The sequence below is a fragment of the Pagrus major genome, chromosome 11 (assembly GCF_040436345.1).
Source record: "Pagrus major chromosome 11, Pma_NU_1.0".
Taxonomy (NCBI): Eukaryota; Metazoa; Chordata; class Actinopteri; order Spariformes; family Sparidae; genus Pagrus; species Pagrus major.
Genome location: NC_133225.1, coordinates 28,171,168 through 28,191,631, shown reverse-complemented (window position 1 = coordinate 28,191,631; position 20,464 = coordinate 28,171,168). Strand labels below are relative to the sequence as shown.

The 20,464-nt window shown below is 38.9% G+C and overlaps 1 protein-coding gene across 1 annotated transcript in view; it reads left to right on the top strand.

Annotated features, from left to right (window-relative positions):
* Positions 1–1,382: 1,382 nt before the first annotated feature.
* The window catches only part of atp11b (ATPase phospholipid transporting 11B), a 56,933-nt gene continuing 37,851 nt past the window's right edge, over positions 1,383–20,464 (top strand). The window contains exons 1-13 of the mRNA XM_073476159.1: positions 1,383–1,668; positions 9,028–9,144; positions 10,266–10,355; positions 11,485–11,565; positions 12,701–12,808; positions 14,847–14,975; positions 15,600–15,703; positions 16,911–16,958; positions 17,396–17,460; positions 18,077–18,158; positions 18,283–18,433; positions 19,743–19,940; positions 20,292–20,450. Coding sequence (XP_073332260.1) covers positions 1,642–1,668; positions 9,028–9,144; positions 10,266–10,355; positions 11,485–11,565; positions 12,701–12,808; positions 14,847–14,975; positions 15,600–15,703; positions 16,911–16,958; positions 17,396–17,460; positions 18,077–18,158; positions 18,283–18,433; positions 19,743–19,940; positions 20,292–20,450 — 1,359 coding nt within the window. The 5' untranslated portion in view covers positions 1,383–1,641. The remainder of the gene's footprint in view (positions 1,669–9,027; positions 9,145–10,265; positions 10,356–11,484; positions 11,566–12,700; positions 12,809–14,846; positions 14,976–15,599; positions 15,704–16,910; positions 16,959–17,395; positions 17,461–18,076; positions 18,159–18,282; positions 18,434–19,742; positions 19,941–20,291; positions 20,451–20,464) is intronic.

Sequence of the window (20,464 nt, the reverse complement as noted above, 5' to 3'; positions counted from 1 at the left end):
GAGAAACAAATTCTCTTTGGCTTAAGATATCTAAAACACTCTTGGAGTAAGCAAATCCTCCTTAAGTCTCCACCACTCTGTTGGCAAAGAGTATTCACCACTTTTAAAAAGTGCCCAGTAAGCAATCTAGATATGACTCAGAGCCCTGCATTATCGCTATGTGGTGTATACAGTATAAGTGGCTTGCAATGCAAAGAAGACTCTGCAGTTTAATACCACCACTGCAATATATACAGTGCATCTTTATGTGGTGTATGTCCAGGGCCCTTCAGCACGTTATGAAGGAGACAAACTAGATAAAAAAGAAGTGTGACAATAACACTTGTGCTCATTTCTGCTCCACAGCTACACACAATCTTCAAATTGTTACTTATTTTAGGTTTTGTTGTTGACACTCTGCAAATGATCTTACTATAGCCATGGTCGGATTAACTAGCTGACTTACTTACTTACTTACTGACTTTTTAAATCGTGTGAAGAGAGCCGACAAACTAACTTTAACTTTAGCTATTAATCTCAATTCTGAAGCATAATAACTTATTTGCTTTCCTTCAGACTTTTTTTTACTTGTCAGAGTAAAAGAAACACAGGTGCTAATAATACCATTATTCAAGTGCCCCAGTCGGCCACGACAGTTTGACATTGAGCCAGCATAAACTAAACTAAAGCAGCTGAGAGGAATTCAGCCATTATTAATTTTATTATGGAGCACTTATCATGGAGCATTTACCCATTTTGTAATACAGCCTTGTTATTACTTTCCACATCTGTATTGTGTATAAATCATAGACTGTGTTCATGTATTTAAATCAGGGCTGCCCAGAGTGGGGCCCACAGGCCAAAGTCAGCCTGCCATGAGGTTCAATTTGTTCCCAGTGAAAAAAAAAAAATGTTTATGCTGTTTTATTTTGTGTGAGATAAAATGCTCTTTAAATATGTGGGATCCCTAATTATTCATTATTTTTCATTATCTGAGCATGGCAGAAGTCAGTCTAGGGGACTTGGGATATTTTTATACATTTTGCACATTACATATAATACAGTAGGTGCTTGTTTAGGGGCCACCATGAAGTTTCAGCTTTTGCTAGGACTGCAGGATGTTAAAAACAAATCATATTGCATATAAGAAAAAACTTATGTATTCATGTATTATACTTAGTGGTATGTTCAGTGTGTTGTCAGTCATCTATCTATCTATCTATCTATCTATCTATCTATCTATCTATCTATCTATCTATCTATCTATCTATCTATCTACTCATCCATCCATCATTGGTGACTGCAGACGGGCAGGGGGCGTTGAGAGGCCGCTAGAGAGCAGCCGCCGTCTGCTCAGAGCTGTGTGCTGGCAGGGGGAGACTGATCGTGGCAGAGCAGAGATGTAGTGCAGCTTGCTGGGACTCCGTGGCCAGTCGTCTGTCACTTTTACCGGGGATAATTTGTCTGACATTAACACGGAATGGGAAAGACCGGATTTATTGTTTTGCATAGTTACACTGCATGAATGTGTCGCGTAATGCGACTGAGAAGAGCTGCCTTCGGGGGGAATTATTTATGGTTCGGGACGGTTTTGTTGGAGTAGCTAGTTGCTAGCGCTGGGCTAGCGACTGTGCTGGCTACTTCGAACGTATTTTCGCAAGGATGCTACGGTGGATACGACAGCAGCTGGTAAAACTGCTCTCCTACCTTTTTTCATAACGCTAGGACGCATTATCTCACAACAGCAGTTACTCAACGCGGGGTTTGTCCCACAGAAAGCTTTATGAACTTTATTTGGGTGGCATTTAGCAAGCTAACCTAACTAGCTAGCTGTTGCCGATGTGTCCAAAACATTGTTGACTGTCTTCGCTGTGATGACAGTCAGGTGTAGGTTGGGTTAGCTACCTTCCCGGTTAGCTGCCGTTAATTAGCTGACATAGGTCTGACTAAGCTAGTTTAGTCGAGACCTAAACAGACCAGGGTTGAGTTTAAAGTGTAGTTGTTACTTAATTGGAAGTTTTCTTAAACGTTTGCCATTGTAAAAAATGCTCACTGAGACTTTACAGTTAACTAAGTTAACGCTACCCAGCTGGCTAACAAACTTGAGCGTTAACGTCAGCGTTGCTAACTTCTCTTCATCTAACGTTAAGTCTTCAGGAGTTGTTTTATTCTTACTGACTTTTTTATTCGTGTAAAGAGAGCCGACAAACTAACTTTAACAGCTCTTTAGCTATTAATCTCAATTCTGAAGCATAATAACTTATTTATCATCTCTTATTGTAACTTTCGTTATACCTTTGGATCGGCTGAATGTTGTTTTAAAGTGATTTCTCATTGCAAATCTGTATGTATTGGCTAATATATAATGTCGACGGTGTTTTAATGATCACATATGGTCAACGTTAGAAATCATCCTGTGTTTGCTGTAATCACCTGTTGTTTGCCTACAAACACGGCTGTGTGTTGACGCATTGACAGGCAAAGGCATAAATGGCTCGAACATTTAAAGGACAGTAATGGTCCATGTCAAGCAGATGAGTCCTGCCTGGTTTTGTCTTAGTTTTAACCGAGGCCGTAACCATGGACATTCTTTCACTAACACATGGGATACTTTTTATCATATCAGTCAGGCTTTATTTTCTTTTTTCTTTTTTTTAGTCATGCTGCAATGACATAATGGTTATGTGACAGGATTTATGTTTGTCAAAGTAGAGTTCAGAGTTTTGATAAGAATTAGCATCGACATCCAGTCAAAATCAGAGTGGTGTGACTGGTGGAGGGGATGAGTGAGCATGTGAGAAGGGCAATCCCATGGGAATGAATGAATGAATGAATGAATGAATGAGTGAGTGCATATTATCATATTAGTCACACATTGGCCAAATAGTTGATGTCACCACAGGCAGTGAGTTTAATCAATGTTAAGGTGTTCCTGAGTTCCCATGTCCTGCTCACTGACGACTCCCTGTACTTAAGGTTAGGTCAGAGAGACTCCCTCAGCTGCACGTTTAAGTCTTTTCATAAAAGTTTTCTATCTGCTGTCAGGGGTTAATTTTGGCCTTCACTTTTGCTGAGTGCCATAGAGAGTTACACTCGATAAAAGTGGTAGCCGCCCTCCTCCTAATTTGAGATAGCCAGTTAATTTGACCCATCCTGTATAATTGACCTGCCTAGTTAATTAAAAGTGTAATTAAAATGCATCTTAATACAACTGGCCTAATGAAAAAGTTTGTCTGGGGCATTTGTCTGACCTTTATCGGCTGAAAAGTCATGCAGTGATGTTTATTCCGTCACATACTGCTTATCAGTTTCTCACTGGTGATACTGGTCCACAGTAAGAAGCAGGAAGGATGAGGGTGGGAGGGTGTTCACTGAAAGTGTGGCTGGTTTTTAATGCCAGTCCTCTTCCATCAGCAGTGCTGACATGCTAGTAATGCCGCATTTACATCAGAAGAGCAAAAGAGCTACCATAATTACAGTGCAAGCAACAGCAACTGGGAATACCCTTAGACATCTTGTTCTTCAAGTATGACATGGACGTTTTTTGTTCACTCCAGCATTTCCAATGAAGAATCACAATTGCAGTGTAGACATTATTGCTCTGCATTTTCCAAAGCATAGCAAGTTTTTACATTGATTTTCTACCTCCCAGGCAGCACTCAGTCTATACTCACATGGTATAAAAATCAACTCGCATGTTCAGGATTCTGAGATGTGTGAACAGCAGCCTTTTCAGTGCTAGACACTACCAAATTCACGTAGCCCTTTTCATAACTTAAGTGATTAATTATGCAGGTATACTGTGTGTGCACTCTGATTTCGCTTGGGCATATTTCACTTGTGTAACGCTTTTCTGCAAGGCCTGATATAGCTGATGCAGGATTTTGGATGACTGCAATAGGAATCAAGAGTTTTCAAAATAGTCATTGCTACCAACTACATTACCAAGCAAAGACGAGATGTAATTTTGATAAAACAAAACAAAAATAGAGATTATTAATTATTATTAGTAGGTAATAGAGGTGATCATATAAATCAATGTTAATTGGTATCTCTAACATTACATACCAACATACATTTTAGCCTGTTGAGCTAACAGGATGTCGAACACTTTTACTGTCTCATTCAGGATCGTTCTCAGTCATTGGTGCAACAACCCTAATAATCCACTATAATAAAGCAGAAAAGCTAAGATAATTACGTAGCCCATGCCATCCTTGATAAAGTTAATTTTCTTATCATCTGTAGCACTGCGTCTGGCTTTTCATTTCATGCCCCACTTTGTTACATATCTACTTGGTAGCCTGTACTCATGTTTGTATTGCTGTTGTCATCAGTACCGTAATATCGTCAAAGCGGCACCTACTGCCCCTGTCTACGGATAGTCTATTGTTCTCTCTTCCTCTTTGTGTTGCACTATTTCTGTCTTTACCACTTGCTCTTCATTCAACACCCCCTCTCCCTCTTTCCATCTCTGATTAGCTCATCCCATTTGATTAAATGCGTCGTAGTCAATGATACGACTCAGTGCTTTGCCTTGGTTGTGATGCATTAGTCTGTCGCCCAGCTATTGTTCTGGGCAATGATTCCCCCAAGGCACTGTGGGACTTGTAGGCCTTATGCAGGGAGTAATTACCTGTCGCCCTACAAATTGATGGGGGCACGAGAGTTGGGGGACAAAATAAAAAAAGTCTGATTTCACCTGAGGAGAGTGTTTACAAGAAAGCCACATTTTCATTCCTATACTGGTAGAAAAAGTTGACTTTAAAGCTCAGTCAGAAAATGAGTGATATACTATACAATAATGTGTTCTTTAACTCATCTGCTACTTGTTATATCCTTTTTTTTTGGAGATTGGTATAAATTTAATTGGGGAAATAAAAAATGGAATGGTGTATGACAGCCAAGTATGACATCAGCCCTATACAGTTTTCAGACATTTCTACTCAATCTGTTATTTCAGACTATAGGCAGTCCCAAAACACTGAACCTAACATTCTTAACATCAAGCTGAGACTTTGGTTCATCATCACTGCTGTTGCTCCTCGAATGTCAGGGCTGTTCAAGAACATCTGAAAAGTCTGTTGCATACAACGTACATTTTCTATGCAAGTAAATACCAAAGTCTCAGTTTTCATCGGATTAACTGGTGAGACAATTCTAACCAAAAATAATTGTAATATTGGGATTTGTTGGTTGCTATACTGTAAGGGATCTGGGTCACGTGATTAAGTTCTGTTTTGACTGTATGTATGAGTATTGTATTTGTCTTGTGTAGAGTTAAATGATAGGATGCGTGTCTTGGAAATCAGCAATAAGCTCCATCCATTACCTGTGTGTTATAGCATGTTTTATACATCTTAAAGTGAACACAGCATGGTACTCATGTAACATATAATTGTATTCTCATTGTCATTATATAAGACTCATTTGCTGACAAAACCGAGATATTGTGGACCATTATTGTCTTCTATATGCTGCCTGAAGAGGAGCATGAAGCCATATGATGTGGACGAGTGCTGTCCTTACCCCTAGTCCATACATCCTGGCATCGCACTGCAAGGCGGCAACAGGAAGACCACGCACATTGTGGGACAAAAGAATTCCGTAACCCCATAACATAGCATAGCATAGCATAGCATAGCATGCTATGCTTAGCATAACACTAACCTTACCAAATAGTTTGTTCATATCCATTGTTCTACACAAAGAGAAACAGCAACAGCACAAGGTGAAGAATGGAGGTTGAGCTGCCAAAGGAACCCCAACAGAAGCCAGAGAGTGGATATTATTTATTTAACTTTTATAAGAAATAGTTCAAGCTAAAGGTAAAAACCAAGCGACAAACTAGTAAATAAATAATGCCTGTACTTGGACCAACATTCTACTGAAGCACTATAGCCTTTTCTCTGGAAAGATTTTCAGAAGCATTGAGGCCAGTAATAGGACAACAGTGGGAGGTGTCGCAGGCGACGCACACACCTAGCCACAGCTGGTATGGTGTTGTACTTAGTGGCGTATTTTGGCTTTAAAACTCTGACAGTTGATTCAGGATAGGCCATAACACTGGAACAGTAAATGCTCTTAATTGAATTTAAAATATCCTTGGTATTACCTGTTGAATAAAAAGTTAAATTTTAACATTTCAGTCTTACTCCAAAGGTGAACCTAGTGTGACTTGGCTGTGCTTTTGAATATTTATCATTTAGGTTAGAAATAATTTGTTGCTGTTGTTTGGAAGAGCAGAAAGTTGTCAGTTGACCAAGTAGTGTTTTTCTTGGTGGTGAAGTGTGTGTATGTTCACAACAGGCCATCTTTTCTTACTCTCATCCTGTTACAGTACTTAATGGATCTCTTGCAGTTGTGCTGCACTGACATTCATAATCCAAATCATGTGAAGAATAGTGTTATTTTGTGTAGATTTCGCAATTTGCATTTGAAAAACATTTAAACTGCATCAGACATTGGCCAATATGAACATTTTGCAATATTAGCCATCTCTGGTCTCACTCTGTAACTTTGTAAGCTTTTGAATGACCCTGGATATAATCAGCTAAACAGTCCTCTGCAATATTGATATATTTAATTGGCAGTTTACTAGCTAGTTCAACAAGATGAACCAGAAACAGTTGTGTCATTAGCCACATACTAAAGCATGGTTAACAATTACTACAATAAATCTGCATTTCAGTGCTTTCAGATGTTGGGTCAGGGGCTTTCCTTAATTTCACATGGCCACATCTTTGTTACAGTTACACCAGGCAATTCTGTACTCAGCCAGCAGTTGAGCTGACTTAAGCTACTGTGTGCAAGCATGTTAATGATTAAGCAACTTAACTGATGGTTGATTGATATGGTGGTGAGCTAGAATCTCTGACTCCTCAGACTGTCTGAAAATGTTGGTCGAGAAAGAGAAGAAGGTTTCTCCTTTCCTCACAGTAATCATGCAAAGATGTATTAAGTAAGATGTTTACTGTTGTAAAGTAAAAATATGACTCAACTGTTTCTTTGTTAGATGTGGTGATATCTGGCTTACAAAACTCAGAGCTTATTCATTTACTCAAATTTTTTTGAGTACTTCCTGTTGTTGACTGCATTTCCCTTACCATTCTCACTAAAATAGTGGCTCACCTCGCAATCGCATCATCAAAATATGATAGATATGGCAAGGTGATAAATCTGATATATTACCACAAGTGACTTCACCTGAGGCAGTGTCAGGTGGGGAGAATGCTACTGTACATGTTGGAAATGAAAAAATGTGGGCGTTAGAAATAAGTGAGGGTAAAGAAAGCTCACAGTGACTATTTTGTGAAAGCTTTGAGCAAAGTGGAAAAGAATAGATCAGCGCCAGCGGACATGAACAATCCTGAACATATTGTTTTCATTCCTTACAGTGGAACATTGAGTTTATGCCGGGTGACGACAGAAAGGACATTGTTTGTGCAGAGTTTGAGTAGAATGCTTACGGCACTCTTGAGTCTTGTACATCAGGCCTACAATATCAGCAGGAGGATAAAGCAGAACTTGGTAGCTCTTGCTTCTTTGATAAATACTTCATTAAATGTTTAAAAATACAGTATATACGTTCAGGTGAGAAAGTGATATCAATCTGTAAATCTGCAATAATCTAACAAACATGCCATTGTCCTTTAAACTCAGCGTTAGGTGTGTTGCAGTTATGTAACAAACACTAAGAAAGCAGCAGCAGATGGAGAGATGGAGCACATGAGAGACTAAAACAAAAAGGCATTAACAGTTTACATGTGTGTGTCCCAGATCAGAGGTGAGTCTGTGTTGAAGTCAGTGACGTGGCCCGGATACATTCCTTTGTGTGTGCGTATGGGTGTGTGTATTGGACCCATGTCATATAACATTTGCAAATGATTGTAAGCACTTGCTTTAACCCTCTTAGTGCAGCAGGCAGGTAGAGTGTTACACACAGAAAACTACCGGAAAGTTATGCTGGAACTAATCAAGAAATTACGAGATTAATGGTGAAACCTCTTTGTTTTGGTCTCCAGATGAATGAATGAAATTCATGAATGAAAAATCAGTAGCTAATAATGTTTCTAATGTTAAACAGCGCTGAAGTCATTAAATCTTATGTTTTTTTTGATATTTAGAAATGTGGCTTACTCGTGCTGGTATAACCACACCTGATTTCTGCTTCAATTTAGAAGACATAAAATGTGTTTGCATAAAATTTTGCTGGTTAACGCTGCATGTCTGCTAAATAACCACAGTTGCTAGTGTGCTGCTTATATACCCAAGTGTCACGTCATGTCTGGTTAGGTGTACAGGAAGCGAGTGTGACAAGGCTGGTGACTAAACCGTGATGGACAAGGTGTTGATTTGTACCAGATAATGTGATTTAGACTTTAGGTAGTTTGGGATATTTTACCTTTTTTTGTGCTTGTATTAAGTGTTTCTGTATGGAGATTGTATTTCTTGTGGTTTGAATTCAGTACTGGGCCTAAAAATGTGTCTATGCAAGTTGTCTTCCTTTCATAAACACATATTTAAGTGATGAGAAAACTGTGTGCTGCTGGTTTTCACCAGCTACATACCTTATCTGGCTGGCTACTCAGAAATATGTGTTTGAATGGAAACATACAGTAGTAGAGCAAGAGGGTTTTACCATGTTCTCCCTCTTGGACTGTAAGTGTATGCAATCGTCTGTACTTGCATGATGTAACACTGGTGTAGTGTCTGGTGTTGTTTCTGTTCCCTTCAGTATCCTAACCTCTACTGCACCAGATACAGTAATGGCACATAGAGACAAACCCAACTATACAGTAACTGAAACCACATTGATAGAAGTACAAAATGTTGCCCCAGGTGTATTTAAGTGTGGTGTAGAGAACATAAAATAAGGTCAGACTATTGATTATATCAGTTGTGCAAAGAAAAAATGAGAGGGATGTCTACTGTAGGGATGTACCTAGAGTTGTAATGAAAGTAACCTGTTGTCTCCATTTCCACATTTGTCCCTTATTTCTGCCCCACCCCTCTCCCTCTCCTTCCTTATATCCTCCCTTCCCTCAGGGCTTTGACCCCCCTCATCAGAGTGAGACGAGGACGGTTTATGTAGCAAACCGATTCCCCCAGCATGGCCACTACATACCGCAACGCTTTGCTGACAACCGAATCATCTCCTCAAAGGTACCAAATGTTGTTTTAGCCAGCATGGGGAAAAGCCATGCTGTAATCACAGCAGAATTTCATGTTAGTCAGTCAGAATGAGACTGTATGTCATTGTCTTTTACCATACAGGATATCATTTTATATAATCAAAGGAGGTAAAAGTTCTGGTCTTGAAAATGTTTTGAACTAATATTATGAATCTTCAGGTCTCAGGTCTGCCACAATTGCGTTCTTAAATTCTGTGTCATCACCCAAAAGCACTCTGTTCGTACTTTAACCAAGTGTAAAACATGACTATTGGAAGTACTGTTTATTGATTTATTTATTTGCAGTTTAGGTAGTTTAAATCACCCACAGAAACTCCAAACTCATAAACTGATATATTGCACTAGCTTGAACAGTGAAAAAATACAAATTAGAGCTGTAGTGTGGTGGGAGAAAGATAAAAAGTGAAGCATGATTTGATAACTGGATAAACTCAAAAAAGACAAGAGACCTTGTGTTGGTGAGATGATTAGTAGGCCGGCTGGAAGAGTGACTCGACTAAGGGATAATAATCCAAAGAGGCTCGTGCATGGCACGAGCAGTGATGGCTGTCATTGATTAGGCAACTGATTAAATGATTGACAGTTGGGTTAAGTCGCCTGAGTCAGAATGAAATTGATTTTAAATTGTGTTTTTAGCAATCACAAATAACTGAAATCAAAACAAGGTTATTCTTAGTGGAGCTGTGTGCTCACAGTTAAGATTCAACTTAATAAGGCAAAAGCAGGTCTGCAGTGCTTCATGCAGAAAACACAAGAAAATGCAGCCACACCTTTTTCCTCCATCAGCTCTTCTATCTAGATGACGATGTACAGGAAGTGATGAACTGAAACTTAAGAGTGAAATAAAAACAGCCTCTTAAACAGCAGTCGTCTGGAAAATGTTGTACATCATTTAGCAACTAGTTCAGGGTATTTGTTTTCTCAGAAATAGGATAGTTTTACCAGCTTTGTGTATTTGTTAACATATATTTAACTGTATCTTAAATGCAGTTACCTCAAGCATTCTGAGGGTTTATTAAATATGGCCTTTTCAAACATGCAGATACCCTTCTCAAATAACCTCTTGTTGTTTGTTTTTTCTTTCTTTTTCAGTACACAATTTGGAATTTTGTCCCGAAGAATCTGTTTGAGCAGTTCAGAAGGATAGCCAACTTCTATTTCCTCATTATCTTCCTTGTACAGGTAAAACTCATGAATTCACAAAATTGTTGTTTGCAGTTACATGTTCTCCTCAGTCAGATGGTGACGAGTCAAGTGTGACCTTTCCTGCCCTTAATACTAGCGCGTCTGTGTGTGTGTGTGTGTGTGTGTGTGTGTGTGTGGCTTCTTTTGCTTAACTGAATGACTCATCAACTTCTAGATAGACAGGTCTGCCTGTGTATTAAAACGTTACACCCACACATTAAGTACGTAAGTGTGTCTTTACAGCCAGCCTCTGGTGTGAGGCCTTCACTATGCATCCGTCAGTGTGTGCTGAAGTAGGATTTGGCTTTCAAATCTTCAGGCTCCTCCTGATTTATTTGGGCCTGTGTAGTGAAGCCAAAGCAATTGAGTTGACTCTGTCTAGAAAGTCTCTCTTTTCACCCATTCAGCTTGTCAGTGAAGCTGAAGTCAGCTTCGTCTCAAATTACAGAAAAAAGGGGCCTCTTTTTATCTTGACATTCTGAACATGACATTTTCTTAGACGGTCAATTTAACCACTTTCAGGAAGGCCTTAGATGGATTCTTAGATACCGGTTGTGAACTGTTATTTCCGTTGTCAAACAAAGAAAAGTCTTGGTCTCATTGTAGTTCAGGGCTGCATGACACTGTATCAGAAAATACAATTTTTTGACAGATATTGCGATATGATTCATAATTAGTGTGAATGACCATTTTTGCATCACAAGTTGTCATATCCAAAAAATACATAAATAAATAATTGTTGATTGATCATTGTTTGTCAGTAAATGAATTAAAGGTAAAAAAAAAAATTGTAAACATTTGTAGAGAAGAATGCAAAATATGTGTTATCCACTCTGAAGCTTCCAAACAAGATGAGATGTGATGGCTGCAGTATACATTGCTTTTGAAGCTTTTAATTTCCTTGTTGTGTGTGTAAGTCTGAACTGACAGTTACCTCTGAGGGAAGTTGTAGATGTTTCCTGTTTGACACATCAGCCACTACTTCTCTCAGATGTCTTTCTACTTAGCTTGTTTTCTCTCTGGCAGGGCACACCCATTCTTACTGAGTCTCTGATGTCATTTTTTTCTGCTACACTGCCAGTTTGTTAAAATCTCTCCACCCCCACCTCTGCGTTTGTTTTTCCAGTTAATGATAGACACCCCAACTTCCCCAGTCACGAGTGGTCTGCCTCTCTTCTTTGTCATCACAGTAACTGCCATTAAACAGGTGAGAACAACAGCACATGCTAGCTTCCTCTTTGTTAAGCTGAAAAAGGGGAACTAACATACATGTTAGATAAAATGTTGTCAACAACTTGTGATATCCAACTTGGTTCAACTTTGTGCCGTATTCAGTTGAATTCAAATTGACTCAAACAACCTGAACCATTTCTGTAATTTTTTTCAGTCACAGTGTTAAAAATATTAGGGCTGGTCTGAATGTGATTTATTTGCATTTAAAGCCTCTATTAAAGTTTTTCAAGGAAAGTGTTTGTTTTCATAATTTATGACATACAAATATAATAATAATAGTCACCCTAAAGAAAAAATTAAACCAGACTTGACATCAAGCGCCAAGTGATTGCAGATACATAAAATGCTTTTATTTTTCTAACGACTTACTATTATAGTTTAGAGCCGAAATGGATGTTTTATTATTATGGTTATATAAATGTGATTAATGGTGCTGTTAAATTGCTGCTAGATTGCTACAGGTGCATGCCTTCCTTTGTAAGTGGCAAACAATAGAGCAAACAGTTTTTTGGCAGCAGTGAAAATGTTTTATTAGAAATGATCAAGTCAAAGAAATATGCATTTAGGCAGAATATTTTGTCAGATAAAAACATGTTGTGAATTTTGGAAATGATTACATCAATTTTAAATTTTTTTCAAAATGTTGACCTTTTAGACTTTACAATTCTCTGTAGTTACTGTAAATGTTTTGATCACGTGTGTCAGAAACAATCCTACGGAACCAATGGGTTCCTACTCTAAAAATAGTTTAATAATAAAAATATTAGTGTAGCCTGATGTTTATCTAACAGTTAACAGTTTAGAAAGCAAACAAACAAAAACAAAAATAGCTGCGCAGCATTCAAGTGTTGAATCTGAATGACAGCATTTTGAATGAAGCTTCAAACTGTTTGGTACAGCTCTATATAAATATCATGCTTTTTTCTTTAGCCAGTAATGTGCTTGTCATTGATGTTAAAAGGTGTTTTTGGAATAGTTTAAACAGCTATTAGTCACTTAAGGGGATAAATAATTGGTGATGCCAGCATTGCATCTCCACTGTTGATCAGTCATACTATATTCCACTGTGAAGTTGTATGTGATCAGTTAACGAATGAATTTTGTCACAGGGCTACGAAGATTGGCTGAGACACAAGGCGGACAACGAGGTGAATGGGGCTCCAGTGTTTGTGGTTCGCAGTGGAAGTCTGGTCCAGACAAGATCCAAGAACATCAGGGTGAGATGGATGAACTTCATTATTCCAGTTCAAAGCTTCACTTTGTGTTTAAGAACAAGGCATTACTTCTGCCAAAACATTGTGTTTGCTAATGGGGGAAACCTGTACTTTGAAATACCCTTCTCAGCTCATAGTCAACAGCCATTACTAACTTAAGCTTGGCTGTTAAATTCCTGGTGCTAGTGTTTTTCTATGGGACTAGTCTGTATAGAAAGATAAGATGAGGTTGTGACTGTAAAGAGAACTGTTTCACGTGTTAGGATTGCAGGAAACTGGGCATTCATCGTGTTCAACACCAAATGCGTTTGGAATGTTCTGTGAATGATGCATTTGTTGCAGTAACACAACCCTCTACAAATGCTGCTGTTTTCTTGTTCTGTTGTAACAATGTTGTTATGTGTATGTTTGTAATATTGAACTGCATAATTACAGCCCACAGGTTGTATGAACAAGTCTTGCTGTTACCCCTGCTGTCATTCCTGAGGCTTCTCAGAGACACTCTCTCTGAGGTCAGGCTTCTCAGAGACACTGTAACTACTGTGTCTGGAGCCACCGCAACACTACCTAATGTTGTGTGTCCTTTAGTCAAACAGTAAATGAACCTCTCAAGCTTGTCAAGCACACTTGATATTGTTTACACAGTCACTGCCGGAGACTTGCGCCCCACAGGAGTGGGTCATTTTATTTAAAGTCCAACTGAAATTAAATAGCATTTTTTTGTCTTCTACAGCATACATATCTATCCAGTAGAACTGTGTTCTCCTTTGACAAATAATATGACACCAAAATGGAGAAAGTTTTATTCTATATTTTCTGAATTCATGATGGTGCCCCCTAGTTTGGCATTTGTTTGACAGAATACCATTCTGCTATCTGTCTACATAGATGGAGACCTTATTTTGATACAGCCAATCAAATCTTGCATAAAACAGTTAAGTCAGCATTCTGTCACAGGCTGAGCAGACATTCACACTGAGCCAGACAGCAGCCTGCAAGAGCCACAGACTTTGAACAATAACCCACATTAGCGTTCTCCTTCTTATCTAACTAACAAACATGAACACACGTCTTGTCCTGAGCCTTAGCTTGTTGAAATAGTCCCCAAACAAACATTCACCGGTGACCTGCTAACGTCAGTTTGCAGTCTAGATAGCTACTGTCAATCAAACACCAACATGCCACTCTAGTCAGCTTAGAGGAAAATAATTTTTTTTCTTTTTTCTTCCTTTTGATAATTACAAACTATGAAAATAAGTTGAAAAAAAAGTATTGTTTTTTTGACAACAATCAACTATTGAAAAATATCACAGTAACAATTAAATTTCACACCCTTGCCTTAAAGAGGTCATATTATGCTAATTTTCAGGCTCATGCTTTTGTTTGGGGGTCCTAGTAGAACAGGTTTACATACTTCAGTTTTAAAAAAACACATTATTTTTCTCATATGGTGCATTGCTGCAGCATCCCTTTTCACACTGTATCTTGAATGCTCCGATTAGCTACGGAGTGAGACATCTCGCCTTTGTTCAGTCTTTGATGAGAGTTGCACATGCTATTACTTAATGGGCAGTATGTAGCCAATCGGATTAGGGCGGGTCATGCCAAGCAAGGTAGTGTGATCCAAAATAACGCAGCTACAGCAGTAGCACCTGTATGTCTGCTGACTGACTGGAGTGTATATATTTTATAATAAATATAAAAATATCCATTTATATAACACCTGTTACATAGTGACGCACATAAGTTACGGAAGTAAACTTGGCTCGACTCCCAGCCAGGTGTTTCAGGCAGTGCAGGAGCAGTGTTTTCTGTGGGAGACAGTAACTCCCCTTGGCGTGGACTTTTTCACTTTGCAGACCTTTTACATGCACAAAAATGCTACATAACACAATAATGGAAAGGCAAAACCCAAAAAGTACAATATGACCTCTTTAAAAAAAATGAATTGACAAGTGTTATATCAAAACAATTAAACTGTTTGAATAAAACTTGAACAGCATTAATCTATATGTGTGTGTGTTTCTGCCTGTCCACCCAGGTGGGGGACATTGTTCGTGTGGCTAAAGATGAGACGTTTCCTGTTGACCTGGTGCTGCTGTCATCAGATCGTGCAGATGGCACCTGTCACATCACCACAGCCAGCCTCGATGGAGAGACCAACCTTAAGGTCTGTGTGTGTGTGAATGTGTTGGCTTTAAGAGAGTATGTAAGAGTATTTGTCATGTGTCTGAGTGTGTGATGTGAATGTTAAACAGACAGACAAATATTAACTAGTTAAAACACCAACAACCATTTGAGTTAACAAGATAGCCACATGGCCACACCTAATTCTGGGATTTAAAACTGCACATGCCAACTGTTTTGTCTTAGAGGTGCCCCCTGGAGTCTAAACAAACAGAAGTTACATTCAGTAAAAAAAGTTTACAATCAGTGCTTTTCATCAAATACACTGTGTTTGACCTTACGGCCTGTCAGACCTGTGGTTGTGAAATGTGTTGGATACAATCAATGCACTGGTCTGTCTTACCCTCAAATTCACACTACTCTGACATGCCAGGTTAATAGTTTAAGTGCAGCCTCCTTCCCTGCAGAGCTGTGGCAACTGACCAAACCAGTTGGTTTATAAATAGCAAGCTTCTTGTTCTGTAGATCTATTTGTTCACCGGTTTGTACTTTTTATATGAAAACTTCTTGTTTATAAACTATAAAAGTATCCTTTTTCAATTTTAAACTATGCTATCCTTTCATTAGCATTCAACTGCATTCGTGTGGTGTGTATGTATGTTTGTAGACTCACTACTCTGTGGCGGAGACAGCAGTGTGTCAGTCAGTGTCCCAGCTGGAGTCTCTGCAGGCTGTGGTGGAGTGTCAACAACCGGAAGCTGATCTTTACAGGTAATTTGCACCTGTGTGTACACACAGGGTGAAGTCAAAAACAATAAACTGAGGACACTCCCAGCTAAACACATATTAGAAAATTAGAAGTTGTAGTCCTCATATAGGAATATTTTTGTGTCAATTATTTATCCATTTCATTTCCTGGGATCCCCTCAGAACCACTTCCAGTCTCAAGAACCCACTTTAAAAACTACTGTGATTAGTACATGATAGAATTGCCCTGCCAGAGATGTGTTATTAAATGTGTGATGGGGTGAGATTGCTTCATCACCTCTTCAACAACCCCTGTTCCTTGTGTCTGCCTGAGCTGACTACTTCAGGATCGATCAGTATATTTTTAGATCAGGCAGTTTGTTTCGGTGGCAGTTTTGTCCCTTCCCCCTCTCTTGGTTGCCGTCTCTCGCTCTTATCACTCACTGCTTGTAAATGTACTTAACTGACCCAGCTATCATCAGCTCTCTGCAGTAATCAGATTTTTTCACCATCATATCAACCAGAAATCCCTTAATCAAGTTAATGGATTAAGATAAATCTCATTAGAACTCTGCTCGAGGAACCTGACTGTAGACTCTTCAGCAGGATTTTTATGTTATTGTATTGTGCATGTGCATGTCAAACACGCCAGATAGGGAAAGTGTCGCTGTGGCAGCACTGCAGCAGGATGAAAATGAAGATCTGTACTCGTCACAAAGCATCCTTGTTTTATAAATTATTTTATCAAAAGTCCAACAGAAACTGGAATTGATAGATCTTAATTAGGGCTGTCAACCGATGAAAATATTTAATCATGATTAATCGCATGATTGTCCATAGTTAACTCGCGATTAATCACAAATTAATCGTACATTTTTTTATGTAAACGGTTATTTTTACGTTTTTAATACTCATCATAATGCTTTATGCAAATGTATGTTTATTATTATTGCAACAATCCAAAACAATGACAAATCCTGTCCAGAATATTCTCCTGAATAATGTCAAAGGTACTGCATACTCAAAAAATTGCAAGCTAGTGGTATTTGAGACTCGACGTACTCCGGTAATAACTCAGTTCACATCGATTCTAAATGCAAATAATACTGCCATTCAAAAGACCCTTTTCTTTATCCATTTCTGCTCAACAAGCCTGATTTCCTCTGTGCATGTGAACTTCGCTACTGTTTCTATCAGACCACTCAACTAAAATGCCTTTGGTGTTTTCCAGGTTTGTTGGTCGGATTACGGTGACTCAGCACGGAGAGGAGATAGTCAGGTGAGGCCAGATTTATCCAGCTGCTTTGACTTATAAGTGTAATAGTAATTATAGTATGTGTGCTAGACGAGCAAAAGACACAGCTAAAGATAAATCCCCAATTAGATGGGCATTGGATACAGTGTCCACTGATCAGTGTAAGGGCTGGAACTAAGGTTGTTCCATCAGACGAAAAAAAATGGGACATTAGTTGAGGGTGAAACAAGAAAGTATATCTGTGTAAATAGTTGTTTATGCAGCGTGCAGGCTATTAACGAGGTCATGTGCAGCTAAATGAAAATAATTGATTACATATATAAAAGACGTATGAGCTTCATAGACGATGTTGTTGAGTGTTTTAGTTTATATCAAGGTTCTACTATGTTTTGTTTGTACCAAAATGCTATAGCATCATTCTTTCTTTGTATTTATGTTGTTCCTGCTTGCTTTTATGTCAGACCGCTGGGCCCAGAGAATTTGCTGCTGCGAGGAGCCAGGTTGAAAAATACCAAAGAGATTTTTGGTGAGTCAGTACAGTTGGACTACAGAAAGGTCCTGCAATAAACAAAACCTCAATGTGAGAGGGAAGCACTGAGGGGGGTAAATATTTTTTTTATAATGGGAAGTTTTCAGCTGAACTGAGAGAAAGAGAAAACAATGCCTCTGAAAATGCATCCACTGGTTATTGTAGACATGATAAAGAGGTGACGGAGCCATCGAGCCATCTGTAACACAAGCCAAGCTCAGTGGACATTATGGGTTGGACAAACCACTTGTAATCATATGACTGAGGTCCAATTGTGGTAACTGAAGAGCTTAAAGGCTAAAAGGCTTTTAGAGCAATACCCTAATGCTTCACTAGAGTGTCTGTGTATACTGTTAAAATTGTTTGTCATGGAGATCCAGGGCCATTGATCTGCTGTAGACTCATGGATATAATAATATTTTCATGTTCTCAAAAATTCCTGCACAAGTTAATCAGTAGTCTGATGGTCTAATCTCCCCTAAACCTGGTGTAATACTTTAAAGGTGAAATTTACAATATTTGCTAGATATCACGCTAGAGCATCAGCATCTCAGACCAAAACCCTCACATCTCACATGTCACATCTAACCTTTAACCAAATGTCCTGTTGCAGGTGTGGCTGTTTACACAGGAATGGAGTCCAAGATGGCTCTCAACTATAAGTGCAAGTCCCAGAAACGCTCTGCAGTAGAGAAGTGAGCACTTTGTGTTGTCTCTCACAAATATTGCATATTTTATTAATATATCAATATTAAATATTTGTGGTTTTATGGATATGCTTAGTTTAACATTCAACTTTATAATATTTTCCTGTATCAGGTCCATGAATACCTTCCTAATCATCTACCTGTGTATCCTGCTGTTCGAGGCCATCCTCAGCACAATCCTGAAGTATGCCTGGCAGGCTGAGGACAAGTGGGACGAGCCCTTCTACAACCAAAAGACTGACCAAGAGAGAAACAGCAGTCCGGTTAGTCAGCATGGCATTAAGCGTCAGAAGAATGCATTCATCTTGATTTGATTTTCTAAGTAGTGCAGGCTATCAGCCCCAGAGGTAACATTTTAGTCCACATTCCTTCCACTTCATCTCCTCACCAGATATAAATGGACATTTTCTCTCTAATGCAGATATAAATTAATAGAGTGAGTTAGTGAAGATATAAAAATGAGCCCACACTTGAATACACATGTACACACATACACAGTACTAAAAGGGTGCTGGTAGGGCAGTTTTAGTGTCTCTAGATTTTGTGACAAGGCATTAGAGAGGAAGTGCCTTTCACTGGGCCAGTCTGCCGGCCTATCAGCCTACCTGCCAACACCAATCAGTCAGAGAGAACAGCAGCCTCTGTGTATTAGGATAGAGGGGGGGAAAAATCACAGTTGTACACTCACTCTCCTTCTCCCTGAAGACAGTGAGAGGAATACCAGCAACAAATTAGTGGCTGTGTTTATCAGTTTAGTATAACGGGTGCTCCTGAAACCTGCTGGACCTGTTGCAGTGGGTAGCCTCTACCAGGAACTGCCTGTCTCCACATCACAGCTATTTCCTCGCCCAAGGGTGTGATCTGTGACCAGTCCTTCAAAGTCTAAAAAATGTACTGAATTTATAGCCTACAGACGATAATTTTCAATATCAAAAAGGATAACTACTAAAAAGAATTGTATTTGAACTATTCCTTAATATGTACAGTATGTTTGTAGCGTTTCCTGCTTAGACTAATTTCTTAATTTCTTTATTTTATTTAGTGAAGTGGTTGGCTCAATTCCAGGTCTAACATGTCATAATCTTGCCCAACATCCTCTGTCTTTCAGCCTGTGGTCCTCTTTCATTCTCCTTTCCTGTCACATAAAGTAATTAACTCCTTAATGGGAATGAATTACCCTGACCACTTTGATTTAGAAGGATCATCTGAAGCACTGACAGTCTGTGTGTGTCTTAGATGTGTATTAGGCAAATTTATTCTTTCTGAAAAGATTAGTTGCATAAAAAGGCTCAATGGAAACTGCACAATGTGACAAAATCTCCCCAATAGTGCAAAAATAATTTAGTTAATAACAAACATTAGATAGGCAATTTCTTCAAATACAGTTATTATTTGACTGTTACAGTGTGCATTACAACATCTCCAATTGCATTTCTGTATTTTTCACGTCAGATGAAACATGGTTGAGATTAAAGGTCCAGTGTGCACTTGAGTCATCGTCGTCCTTGTTGTGTCTTGCCCTCCTTGTTTGTTGCCCTCATTCTGATAAAATTTACTCTCACCCTTCTTTAGATCTTGAAGTTCATCTCAGACTTCTTGGCATTTCTGGTCCTGTACAACTTCATCATTCCCATCTCGCTCTACGTTACTGTGGAGATGCAGAAGTTCCTGGGCTCCTTTTTCATTGGCTGGGATTTGGACCTTTACCATGAGGAGAGCGACCAGAAAGCTCAGGTCAACACCTCTGACCTTAATGAGGAGCTCGGGCAGGTATGGATCAGAAGTGCAGGAACACATACTGTAAATCTCTCAAGGTAGTTGAGATATATATATGTACGCTACATCTGTATCATTTCTGTTTACCCAAAAAGTGTTTTTCAGTCAGATATAATATATAATTTGTAATATAGTGTACATCATATTGATGTAAATATGAGTCTTTGATGAGTTAAAACAGAAAGAATTTACTCATATTTTAAGCGTTTGTATTTTGGTGGAAATTTACCACATAAATACATTTTCATTCTACAGTAGTAGGATGAAAGGGAACTTGAACTCTGCCTAACTTCTTTTAATTCAGCTACATGATACTAAACTTTCGTGTGTGTTCCTGTCTGCTAGGTGGAGTATGTGTTCACAGATAAGACGGGTACGCTAACGGAAAATGAGATGCACTTCCGTGAGTGTTCAATTAACGGAACCAAGTATCGGGAAGTTAATGGCAAACTGGTACCCGAGGGAATGACTGACGATGCACCAGATGGTTCTACGCCTCACCTGGTAACTCACATATA